General features: G+C 63.0%; 1 protein-coding gene across 2 annotated transcripts in view; it reads right to left on the bottom strand.

Annotated features, from left to right (window-relative positions):
- Positions 1–53: 53 nt before the first annotated feature.
- RABEP1 (rabaptin, RAB GTPase binding effector protein 1) overlaps positions 54–11,870 on the bottom strand; it is a 45,876-nt gene continuing 34,059 nt past the window's right edge. For both annotated transcript variants that reach the window (XM_044675271.1, XM_044675265.1), the window contains exons 6-18: positions 11,290–11,425; positions 10,215–10,393; positions 9,527–9,655; positions 6,657–7,130; positions 5,816–5,920; positions 4,414–4,530; positions 4,049–4,147; positions 2,441–2,581; positions 2,160–2,349; positions 1,936–1,991; positions 1,618–1,716; positions 882–998; positions 54–490 (exon numbers count right to left, since the gene is read on the bottom strand). In XM_044675271.1, the coding sequence (XP_044531206.1) occupies positions 389–490; positions 882–998; positions 1,618–1,716; positions 1,936–1,991; positions 2,160–2,349; positions 2,441–2,581; positions 4,049–4,147; positions 4,414–4,530; positions 5,816–5,920; positions 6,657–7,130; positions 9,527–9,655; positions 10,215–10,393; positions 11,290–11,425 (1,944 nt within the window). In that variant the 3' untranslated portion in view covers positions 54–388. The remainder of the gene's footprint in view (positions 491–881; positions 999–1,617; positions 1,717–1,935; positions 1,992–2,159; positions 2,350–2,440; positions 2,582–4,048; positions 4,148–4,413; positions 4,531–5,815; positions 5,921–6,656; positions 7,131–9,526; positions 9,656–10,214; positions 10,394–11,289; positions 11,426–11,870) is intronic.

Genomic DNA, 11,870 nt, shown 5'->3' with positions numbered 1-11,870 from the left:
AAGACAAAGAGGTGCAGAAGACGCTGGGCTCGGAAAGACTCACTAGCCGATGACCAGCTCACAAATTCATATTTTAATATAAAATATTCATACAGCAGACCTACCCTGTCTCCTAGCCGAATACTGTTCCGGACTGACCCTAGGGGCGCCGTTCCTCGTCCCGCCTTCCAAAAGCCGCCGGGCCCCTTGGGGGAATGTTGCCCGAGCCTCCGTGGCCCGGGATGGCCAGCCTCAGGAGCGCTCTTCCCCCGCCGGCCAGCTGGCCTGCCCGCCCAACCAAGAGTCTTTCCTCCTTCCCTGTTCCGTTAAGAGTTAAATAAGAATTAACGTTGCTATAAAGATGAGTTAAAAACCCCCACCGCAGGCCGGGAGGCCCAGGCTTGAGCTGTCATGTCTCGGGGAGCTGGTTGATGTCTGTCAGTTTTGTGTCATTGAGGATGGCCCGGACTCTGTCCAAAGAGTCGGCCTGCCGGATCCGCTCGAGCTGGACCTGGGAAGAGACCAGCAGGAGATGCACGGCGGTCAGTCAGGGGCCGGGACACCAAGGTGGGGCTGCCTTCCAAGCTCTGACCACTTTCTGATGCCTCCCCCACGGCTCTGCCCTGGGTCCTGGGTCAACAGACGGGGGAGCCCGCACGGACACGTGTGTGCCACGGGAACGAGGCGGGACGGAGGGTCAAGGACCAGGAAGAGCTCAAGCTGGGGGCTCCCACGGGCTCCGCCATACTTGTACATGACCAGCCTCCACCCCACCCCCTCTCCCCTCTGCACTCTTCCCCCTGGCCCTGCCAAGGCCCCCTCCTCTTGGATGTGCTGCACCTCCAGGGGCCCCCCACCAGCCCTGGCCCATAGCCCGCCGCCTCCCTCGGGGCAGGCCTCACCTGCAGCGTCTGGGACAGTTTGACAAAGTCTCTCTGCACCTGCTCGCTGACATCCAGCTCCGTCTGCAGACGCTGCGCCTTGTTCTTCTCCTCGAACATCAGCTGCTCCACATTTGTCTGGAAGAGATGTGGGCTCAGAGACGGGGCCCGGGGCCCGGGGGATCTAGCTGGGGGTGTCCAGCGGAGCTGGGGCCAAGGCTAAAATGAGAAGCAGGGCACAGCCACCGGATGGGAACATCCTTTGCTCCTGTCGGGTCTCGGTGCCCTCATCTCTAAAATGGGCTCCTCGAGCCCAAGGAAATGGCGGCGCAGCAGACACAGAACAATCGTGCCTCTGTTCAGCTCTCCGGGCAGGGCCATGGAGGAGGGAGCAGCAGAGCCCCCAGTTCAAGTCTCACCTTGTGGACCACTGACCGGCCTGCCCCGTCTAAGCCCGTTAATAAAATTACCCACCCAAGCAAGTGCTCCATTGGAGGGGTCCATGCCCAGGCCAAGAGCTAGCATTTATGCTTAGCTTGGGACTGGCGAAGCCAACGAGGGAGACAGAACAGAAACTGTCCCTGATTCTGAGGAAGGAGAAATGGGGGGCCCCCGCCTGAGACCCAAGCTAGGTGGGTACCAAGTGGGCACCTCGGGCCATACTGTGTAAGGCTAAGGCTGGATTCCAGCCTGAAACACCAATTAACTAGTACAAAAGGAGATAGTGAAGGGTTCCCCCAATGGCACCCCCAGTCACCTTGGCCATAGTCTCTCTCTTCAGCTGCTCTCCCAAAGCCATCTCTGTCTCCCGTAGGCTTTCCAGCTGCTCCGTTCTCTCTCGTAAGGTCGATTCCAACTGTGGGGTGGGGGGAGGAAAGAAAAGCCATCAGGTTTGGCATGTGCCAGGCCCTTGGCGAGAAGCAAACCTCCCCGGAACCCTGACAAAAGGGGGGAGCCAAAAGCTTCCTGGAGAGAAATGCTCCTTCTACCTGGGCAGACGCCAGCTGAGCGGCAGTGGCCTGGCCAAGAAGAGGGCCAGACGGGCACCCGGGGGGCCCCTGGGAGAAGCACCCACCTGCTCCCTGTCGGCTCGAGTCCTCTCCAACTCTGCCTTCAGACTGGAGATAGAAGCTAGAAGGGGACGAAGCTCAGCAGGTTAAATGGTCTGGGCAAGAGCCGAGTGAGGGCCGCCCCCCGCCGTGCCCCCGCCGTGCCCCCCGCCGTGCCCCCCGCCGTGCCCCCGCCGCGCCCGCCCATTCCTCCCGGGCTGCAGCCTCCCTGTCCCTCCAGCCCTCTCACCGATCTCCTCTTTGCACGTCTCGATCTCAAGCTGCAGCGTCTCCTCGAGGTTCTCCTTCAGACACTGCTCCGCTTGGATCTGATCCCTCAAGAAGAGGATTTCGGCCTTCAGCTTTTCTTCCCCGTGGTCAGCGGCCGTCCTCACACTGACCAGGCTCTCCCGGTACTTCAGCACCAGCTCCCGCAGCTCCTGAACACAGACAAGAGGCGGGCGCTCTGGGGCTTCCCGGGGCTCAGGCCAGAGATGCTGCCCGCCCCAGGGGCGCGCCCTCCTCACTCACCTCCACCGACTCTGGGAGGACGAAGTCCTCGGCCTGCTGCAAGGCCAGGTGGAGGCCGCGCTTCCCCTGCAGGCTCTCGTTCTCCTTCTGCAGCCTGGCCAGCTCCTCCGACACCTGCTCCCTGGACTGCGTGAGCACGCCCTTGGGGAGAAGGACACGTCCTCTGGGCCACGCGCCACGGATGGTGCGCTCGTCCCCGGCGGCCCGGCACCTGCCCCACACGGCGCCGCTCCACACCCCAGCCTAAGCGGGCACACGTCCCACTCCGAGGGGCGGGGATGCCAAAGGAACCGGCCCCCCTCCCCCTCCACCAGTGAAGCAGCAGACGCAGACATCAGCCATGCACAGGAAGGGAAGGTGCCACTGGCACTACGCACATGGTCCCCTCCGTGCCAGGGGGACGAGGGGCCCCAAAGAAGACTTCCCAACTGGGGGAGCCCCTTCAGACATGTGCAGGCAGTGCTTCCCTGCAAATGTCCCTACATCCCACCCGGAGTACTTTTCCCTTTAGAATCTATGCCCACTTCGGCCCCGATGGCGGTCTCTCGTCCCGTGGGTGCAGAGGCACCCCTCGCTCCCCCTCTCAGCCTCCGGGGACCCTGCTGCCCTGCTTCCCTCCTTCCCGGGCATCAGGCCCGGGCTCTGAGCCCTCAAACCCGGGGCTTTTAGACAGTCTTTCTTGCGCTTCACTTGGCCCCTCCCCACCCTTTTTCCATGTTGTGGGGCCCGGCATCTGTCCATCGGTGCTGCTGCCCACCAAAGGCTGGAGACGATAACAAGGAAGTGGGCTGGGGGGGCGGGAGGAGTAGGCAGCTGCTGCCTGAGAATGGGCTCTGACTGGCTCCCGGGTGGAAAGAGGCGAGGATGGGGAAAGGGGGGGGGAGGGAGACGTCAGAGAAGAACCCAAAGCCGGCTCCGTGGTTTGAACGGGTCCCCGGGGGCACCGCTGGGGCAGCCGGACTCAGAGAAGACCGAGAAGGGCGCAGCAGGAGAGCGCCCGGACGGACGAGTGTCCCAAAGGGACGTCTGGGCCCAATCGTGCATCCAAGTGTCCAAGAGGAGGGCGAGGGAGGGAAGGGGGCAGCCATTTCTCGAGTGCTTCATGCGTGCCAGGCATAGCCACAGTGCCAAGGGGGTGCCACGGGGCCAGGCGATGCCCTTCACTTCTTTCCGACTCTCCCAACGCCCCAAGGAAACAGGCAGACAGGGGAAGGGAGTTAACCAGCCTCCCAGCCCCTACGGGTCTGAGCCCAGGCCTGCTGCCACGCTGTGTCTGTGGTGCTCCCTACAAGCCGAACCTTCGTCCCCCCTTGACTTCCTGGCCAAGAGGAGAGAGAGGGTAGCCTGAAGCATCACCTCAAAGCCCGGGAGAATGGAGAGATTTTGTCCTGAAAACCGGCACAAGGAGGATGCTGCCCGCCGCCTCGCGCCGCCTCGTCTGCCCGGCTCTCCGGGGCCGCGGCACTCACCAAGCCGGCCCCGCCCAGCCCCCCTCTGAGCAGGGGTCGCCGGGCGACGGCAGTCGGCTCGACCGGCCCTGGACGACAAAGGCTGGAGGGCACGTGGAGCCGCTGGCCGGCGCCAGAGGAGGGAGGGCCCATCGCTTACCATCTGCTCCTGCGTGTTCCTCTGGGCCTGGGAGAAGGCTTGCTGAAGCTCAAGGAGCAGGAGCTCCGACTCGTGGGTTCGGAGAGCGAGGGCCGAGACCTGAGACGGAGCAAAGGCAAGGCCGGGCCTGGGTCGGTCCTTCTCCTGCCGGGCCACGGCCCGCCTGGACTCGAGGCGAAGCTGCCGACCACATCTCTACCCTCCCCCCCCGCCCGAAGCCACCCTTTGAGAGAACGAGCAGAGTCAGGAGAAACGCTGGGCAGCCTGACCGACGGCATGGCCAATCTGGAGCAGGGCCGGCTGCCCCTCTCGGAGGCCCCAGATGGGGTGAGGGATGGGGGCAGCCTCTCCCTGTGCACACACACCTGGCGCCCCGACTCCTCTGAGCTCTGCCTCATTAGCTCCTCCAGGCCCTGCTTGTCCTTTGCCATCTTCTCGAGCTGGTCATTCGCCTGTCTGAGCATTGCTTGAAGCTTCTTCACCTGCAGCGTCAGGAAGAGAAGGTCAGACCCAACCGAGACCTCCCCAAGGCCCCCGGCGGTACCCTGAGGCCTAAGTCAACACCGTCCCCAAAGCAGGGTCTAAACTCTCCACCAATTCCGAATTAAGACCAAGATCCTGGGTTGACATAGCATGGGAAGTGCCCTACTGACCCTCCCAAGCACCCCGGGAGCGAGGGCGATCGTTATCCCGGTTATACAGAGAAGGAAACCGAGGCACCCAGCTAGGTCCGGGGCTGAATTTGACCAGAGCCTTAGCTCCACAGTTCTTCCTAGCTACTGGCCCAAAGCCTCAACTGTGACCTCTGAAAAACAAGAGGGTGGCAGAAGACCTGATCCGCCCCAGGGGGCTCCCGCCTGACGACGGTCACAGGGCCAGAGAGGTGCCCCGTTCCGTCTCTTGGCATTCGGGCTTTTGATCGACATGGTCTCTAGAGCCAGTCAAATGCGAGGGGCGATTTTCGGGAGCCCCCAATCCCTGCAATGGCTTTTAGGGGGTCACCCTAGAAAGCCTTCCCACATCTCAGGTGGCCCAACTTCTGGAAGAGGTCGTCTACACTTGCCAGTCTCGGCCTCCTCGCCCCGGGACCTCCAAAACCGGCCTCTCCGCAGGCTCGAGCGTCATTGGCCATTCCTCCTTGGGGCCTCATCACTGCCCTCCGTCCCTCAGCTGGGAGGGCGAGACCATGAACTCTGACCTCAGGAGCCTGTCAACCGGCTGCTTTAGCCTGCAGCCTTTCTCCAGACACCTCCCGCCCTGACCCTTTTCATTAGACTGTGAGCTCCACGAGGGCAGGAAAGAATCCCTAGCGACTGGCCCAGGGCCTAGCACTGTGCTTAACAGCAGTGCCCTTTGCCTGAGCCCCCAGAGGTTCCACCCTGGGGATCGGGACTCCACCTGGGCTGCTTTTCCTCAGTCCTCGGATCCCTGCGCTGCGCTGGGAGGGGGGAGGCCGGCCTGATCCTAAGCCCTGGCCTGGGTCCAGGCGCTCGGACCCCCGACCTTCTTCTCTGGGAAGCTGCCCCCAGCCGGGGCCTGGACGAGGAGCGCCTTGCATGCCGCCTGACATCAGCACGACCGAGCAGGGCGATTCTCCTCCAGCCCCTCCCGGCCAGAGGCTCCCCAGTTCCTGCGCTCACTCACACCAGCTAGTCAGGGTCGCCAGCAGCAGATGAGGATGACCTGCGTGCTTGGGGCCACGGGGCCCACCAGGGAATGGGGCAGAACCCCTACCGGGGCCTCGGCTGGGGTAGACCGTGGGCCCACCTGGTCTCGGGTCTCTGCCTCCTGAGTCTGGATGCCCTGGAGCTGCTTCTCATAGTTGGAGCACATGTCACAGCGCCGGCCAAGCTTGTTTCCCGCATTCTGTACCTGCGGACCAAAGAGGAGGGGCTGCCACCAGGAAGTCACGAGACGGGAGATGCTGACCAGGTCGACGGGGAGAACCCGCACCAAAGGCCCAGGGGAGAGCCGAAATACAAGAGAAGCGTTCCCCACACGGCTGTCGGGCTGCGGGCAGCGAGAGTCCTCATAAAGGGGGAAAGGCCTTCCCCCACCCCCACCCCCGTGGAGGCCTCGACCTGAGGCCCCCACAGCTAGGCTCTCCTCGTGCCCTGATGACTCCTTGAAAAAATCCCTAGCGGGCAGGTAGGTGCACTTCAGTGGAGCGAGAGCCGGGCCTAGAGAGGGTTCAAATCTGACCTCCTAGCCCTGACCTCGCCTCTTCCTTGGAATAATGCACAGTTGATTCTAATGCAGAAGGTAAAAGGCTCCAAGTTAAAAATCTCCCTGAGCCGAGGAGCTGACCTTCACATCCTTCTGGAGGTCGTCTCCACTCCCGCCTCCCGTCCCAGGCATCCTCTCGCCCTTCATCCAGCCCCTGAGGGAGGCTGACTGACAGGAAGGCAGCCACGTGCCGATGCTCTAGAACCCAACTCGCCTCCAGCTCTGCTCCCGGGGAATCCTGGGCAAGCACATGGCTGGGCTGGGAAGGCCCCAGTGCTCTTGCCAGCTACCTTGGCAAAGGGCTTCCCCTGCGGATCTAAGCAGCGGGAAAAGGGACGAGTAACAGGTGAATCGGGAGGCGAGCCGGGAAGAGCTCCCTCACCTCCTTCTGCAGGAGGTTCCACTCGGTCTCGCTGACGAGGCGGTAGCCGCTGGGAGACACGTACGCACTCTCCACCCCCTGGGTGACGCTGGAGAGGAGGGAAGCCGTCTCCTCCTGCTCGGGGGTCATGGCCTTGATTGCCTTTTCCTGATCTTTGGTCAACATGAACCCACTTGGCATCTGCAGGGATCCCAGAGAGGCCGTATCAAAGTTCTCGGACGCCGAATCGGCTCCCACCAGCGGCCCGAAGTCTGACTCGTCGAGGTTCCCGGCAGACTTGGCTTTGTTGTTGTAGCCCAGAGCCTTGGCCTGCAACGAGCCCGACGTGCCCAGGCTGTCCGTGGACTGGGCTCTCCGAAGGCCATCTTTAAACACGTCGCCGCCGCCGTCGGGCTTGCTGAACGGATCACCCGACGGCAGCAGTAGGTCGGCATCCAAGGAATGGACCGAGCCGTGCGTGCTGTCTAAATGTTCCTGAGGAAGGAAAACGGCAGTGAGGCCCTTCCTGGCGCCCGGAGCGGTTGGCGTTTTCACAGACAGAACCCCAGCGGGCACCGCTGCTGGCAGTCGGCGGGGGCGCCATGAGAAGGCTTACGGGGCTCGCCCAGGCCCGTGGCCTGTGCCAGGACCGCTCCCCGCCATGAGGAGAGGCCCAGGCCGAGAAGAGGCCGGGCGACAGAAAAGCAGAAATGATCATAAGCGTCTCAGACTGCCCGCGGCCTCTTGGCCAGTAAAGAAGGGCGCACGAGGCCTATTAAATGGTGTTTGCGCATTGCTGGGAAGTGAGAGGGCGAGGCGGGGCGGCAGCTCAGGGCTTCTGAGGCCCTGCCGCAAGGGTGTGGCGGCCGGACCAGACGGGGAGAGGGTGCGAGACCCAGGAACTAGCCAAACCAGGGGAGTGTTTGTGTCGATGGCGGGAGGGAAGGGAAGGAGAAGAAATGGAGACAACTTTTCTGGGGAGCCCAAAGACTGGGGGAGAGAGATCCTTCCCCTTTTCTCTCTGCCTCCATCTCTGTCCCTCTCTCTCCTTCCCGTCCCCCTTCTCTCTCTCTCCCTGTCTTCCCCCCTTTTCTTTCCCCCCATCTCCCTTCTCCCCCTGCCCCACAGCTCTGCCCCCAAAGGAAAGCGGCTCAGAGCTTCTCGACCTTCCCTCAGTCATTTCTTCCTCCAAAAGGTGGAAGAAGGGACATTCCGCTCCAGCCTCGGTTCTCCCCAGAAAGGCGCACGGGCTGGAGAATGAGGGAGATGGACGCTTCCTAGGAGAGAAGGGGAAGGTGAGGCCAGACCCAGCCTCGAGAAGGATCCCTGGCCCCAGGCCGGGAGAGAGGGGAGATGGGAATCTGTTCTTCTGAAAGCCGCGGGGGTTGTTGTTTCTCCCCAGGCCCCAGAAACCCTCTTCCCTGGACGTCAGCCCGGGGAGCGGGTCCTCCGAGAACCCTAACTCTCAGCCTTCCTTTTCCCGGGCAGAGGCCAGGAGCTCCCTTCGGCTCCCTCTCAGAGGTGATCTTTCTGTTGTCATGGAATGGAAGCCCCCTGGAAGGAGAGGGATGCTCAAGCCTGAATGGGGCTGAACTGAGACAAGAACATGGGCCTGGGGTTTGCCGTTTGGGGTGGAGCTGCAACTTCAGGGAAGAAAGGAAGGAAATGAACATTGATTAGGCACCTCCTGCATGCCAGGCAGGCACTGGGCTAAGTCACAACCCTGGAGGAAGGTGCTGTTCTGATCTCCTTTTTACAGACTCACCCAGGGTCACCCAAGGCTGAATTTGAACTCAGGCCTACCGAGTCACTCCTATGCATTGTAGTGCCCAGGAAGGGCAGGAGAGTGAGAAGGCGCATCAGGGAGGTAAGACTGCAAAGCCCGGAAGAGTGTGGCCTATAAAAGCCAAGAGCATGCCACAGGAGGAGGAAGGGTTCCACCCTGTACTTGGCAGGGCCCCAGCCAGCCAGAGGGCCACCATGCCGCCCCCGCAGGGGCAGGTGATGCCAGGGAGTCCCTCTGAAGAGCACGAGGAAAGGGCGCGCGTGTGTGTGTCTGTCCGTCCAGTATGGATCGGTCCCATGAGGCCAGAGGATTCAGCCACTGCCCGAGTGAGCTCAGGGCCCGCCTCCAGGCTCCGGAGGGGTTCGAGGGAGACACGGGCACCGATTCTAGCCCCAAACGCTCCCAGGTGGGCTCTTGGGGGGAGAGAATGACAGAACTGAAGCCCCAGGACAAAGGCAGGAGAAGCCGAGAGGGCCATGTGCTGGGGCCCAGAGGGACCCCGGAGAATAGGAGGGCCCGACTTCAGGCCTGTAGGAAGGCCCAGAGGGCCACGTCCACAAGCAGTAGGTTCAGGGTCAGGGAATGATCGCCCGCCTGGCCCCCCAGAACACAGCCCAGGGTTACGCAGCTCAGGCCCTGGCCTAAACTCCCAAGCCATTCCTAGGGAAAAGATGGAGGAGTGCCATGGGGATGGGGGGGGGTGCCCCAGGATCTCTCTATCGGGGTCGCCTCACGCTATCAATGACGTGGAGCTGGAAGTGCGGGGACGCCCCATGATTCCACTGATGCCAGGAGCTCTCGGGGAGAACGTCCTCTGCCGGGGCCGGGGGGCCTCCTCCCGGGGGAGCGAGCTCTAACCTTCTCGGGCGAGCGGCGGAGGGGCTTGAACAGAACCCTGGTGGTCCTGGTGCTGAGGCCAGCTCAGTGGGCCAGTCAGTCAGTCAACAAGTGCTCAATGCTATTAGCGAAGTTGAGCTTTTCCCAGGTACGAGAATTCTCTGCCTCAGAAGGGCCCAGAGCCACCCGGGAGCCCGACCCAAACCCAAGCCAGGCAGCCACCCACTGGCCCTCCTTGCTTCCCCAGCCAGGGCCCGGCCAACCTTACCTCCTCGGAGGGAGGGAACGGCTCGTCCTGTGGCAGAGCAAAGACTGTGGCGGGCCCCTTGGCCTCGTCTTCTGGGCCCCCCGACTCTGGCTCCTTGGTCTTGCTGAGTCTTTGCTGCTCGTCTTCCTCCTGAAAGCCACCAGAGCCCCAAAGGTGTGAGCTGCACGCCCGCTGCAGACACGGGTCTGCCCTTCGCCAGCTGGCCAGGAAACTTCCCTCAGAGCCGCATTCTCCCCATCCGCAACAGGAAGAGAATGTCTGCCAGCCAAAGGCCTTCAGAGGTCCTGGGTTCTAATCTGGCCTCACACGCTTCCTCGCTGCCCAGCCCTTCTCGCTCTCCTGCCTTGGCCCTGACACTTAATAGGGATTCTAAGAGGGAAGGAGTGAGAATTTGAAAAAAAGGAGGCCCTGGAGGAGATGAAGTCTCCCCGAGCCCTCCTCTGTGGGCGACGGACCTCAGAAGGGAGGGCTCTGTGTGGCCAAGCCAAGCGGGCCAGAACCTCCCCCCCCCCAGGGGGCTCCAGCGACCTTCCTCTGTCTAGCCCCGCTGGGCGAGGAGGGTGGCCCACGCGGGCTGGGAAAGCGCCTTGCAAAGGGGAGCTTGCACGTTTGCAGGAGGTGCCGAGACCCCGGGAGGCAGGAGCCAAGCCTGGGCCCAGGCCCTCGTCCCCAGCCCCTGGAGCCCTACCTGATCCCTCTTCTTGCGCTCCTCCACCTGCCGCAGCTGCTCCGAGGTGAGCACCACCTCCAGGCGCTGCATGTCCCTCATGAGCAGCCGCTGGGACTCCAGGAACTGGTCGTTGGCCCTCTGCCAAGTGTGCTTGAGCTGGTTGTGCTGTTGGCGCTCCTGCTCCAGCAGGCGGCACACTGGGGGAGACGGGCACCCGGCGTGAGCCCCCGAGGGCCCCCCAACGCCCGGGCTCGCTCGCCCTCCCTCCCTCTCTTTCACACGCACACACACCTCAAGGCAGAATGCTGGGGGCCAACAGCACAGATCCCCCCCCCCCCAGGCAGAGAAGGCAAAGGAGCCCCTTCGGTGGGATGGGGTGGAGGATAGCCCAGGACGAGAGCCCCCGGGCAGCCACTGCCACGCCAGGAAGCCAGGGAAGACACGCTGATCGCCCATCACTACTGGTCTCTGGCGTGCGCAAGGGGTGGGAACTGCCCCAGGAGGCGCCTCCCACCAGGCCTCCGGGAGTCTCGTCCAGCAGGGTGTCCAGACGTGTGCCAGGATCCCCCGGGGGGCCTTGACAGCCACGACAAGCCCAGGAGGAGCAGCACCAAGGGAGCCCCACAACACGTTTGGCCCCGGCTCTGCTCTCGGGAAGTCCAAACAGAAAAGCGAGGAGCCCCTCTAGAGGGGTGCAGAAAAACCCAGAGAGCCTGCCGAAGGGGCGGGAGGGAGGGACCCAGGCTCCTCTCCTCCACGGGCCATCGGGGAAGACCACCATCTCCAAACCAGAACCCGTCAGAATAGGTCCGCCTGGGGCAGGAGCGCAGGAGGGGAAGCGACCCATCTGTGGCCTTCCTCCTTGGAGGCACGGAAGTGCCGCTCATCACACACTCGGCTCGGGCCCCAGCGGGCAGAGCAACCTTCCTTCAGACTCCAGAAAACCCCCAAATGCCAGGCTACACAGCGTTCTGGACTTCCAGGGCCACGTGAGGAGCCCCAGAAGCTGCCCGGCCAGCCCCTCGCTCTCGGGTCAGCGCAGCCCAGGAGCCAGCCAGGCCTGGAGTGCAGAGCCCCGCCGGGCCTCCCTCACCTTCGTGCAGCTCCTTGCGCAGCTTCTCTGCGTCTTCCTGTAAGACAGACTTCTGGGTGTTCAGGACGGCCACGTACATCTCCAGGTCAGTCCGACAGGACTTCTCGGCCTCCAAGTAGTGGTTGAGCTCCCTCACCTAAAAGGGATGCCCAGCACAGCTCCATACCACCGCCCTGCTCCGGCTCCCCCAGCTCCAAACGTCAGATGCCCGACTGGCATCTTCACTGGCATGGTGCCAAGGCACTCTGGCGGGGGGGTCCCCCGGCCACAGCATCCGAGTCCCCGGACCTCCACTCGCACTCGCTCTGCCCAGGCCCGGGCCCCAAGCCCGATCCCTGCATCTACCCAGAGTGCCCAGGCCTCGCTCCATGGATGACCTCCCAACCGCACGCCCATTGGCATGTGCCACTCAAGAGACAAAGACGGCAGGTTCTGTTCCCTCAGCAAAGATGCCCTCCAAACAGAGGCTGCACCCAGGCACCCCGGACAGGCGACTTCATCTCTCTGGGCTCAGACGTGCAAAGATGACAACGAAAAGGGAAATGGCTGCCCTGGCCATTCGGGAGTGTGGCCAGAAGGTG

This window comes from Gracilinanus agilis, chromosome 1 (assembly GCF_016433145.1).
Source record: "Gracilinanus agilis isolate LMUSP501 chromosome 1, AgileGrace, whole genome shotgun sequence".
Lineage (NCBI taxonomy): Eukaryota > Metazoa > Chordata > Mammalia > Didelphimorphia > Didelphidae > Gracilinanus > Gracilinanus agilis.
The sequence above is the reverse complement of the archived record's forward strand: the minus strand, read 5'-3'. Positions and strand labels throughout refer to the sequence as shown.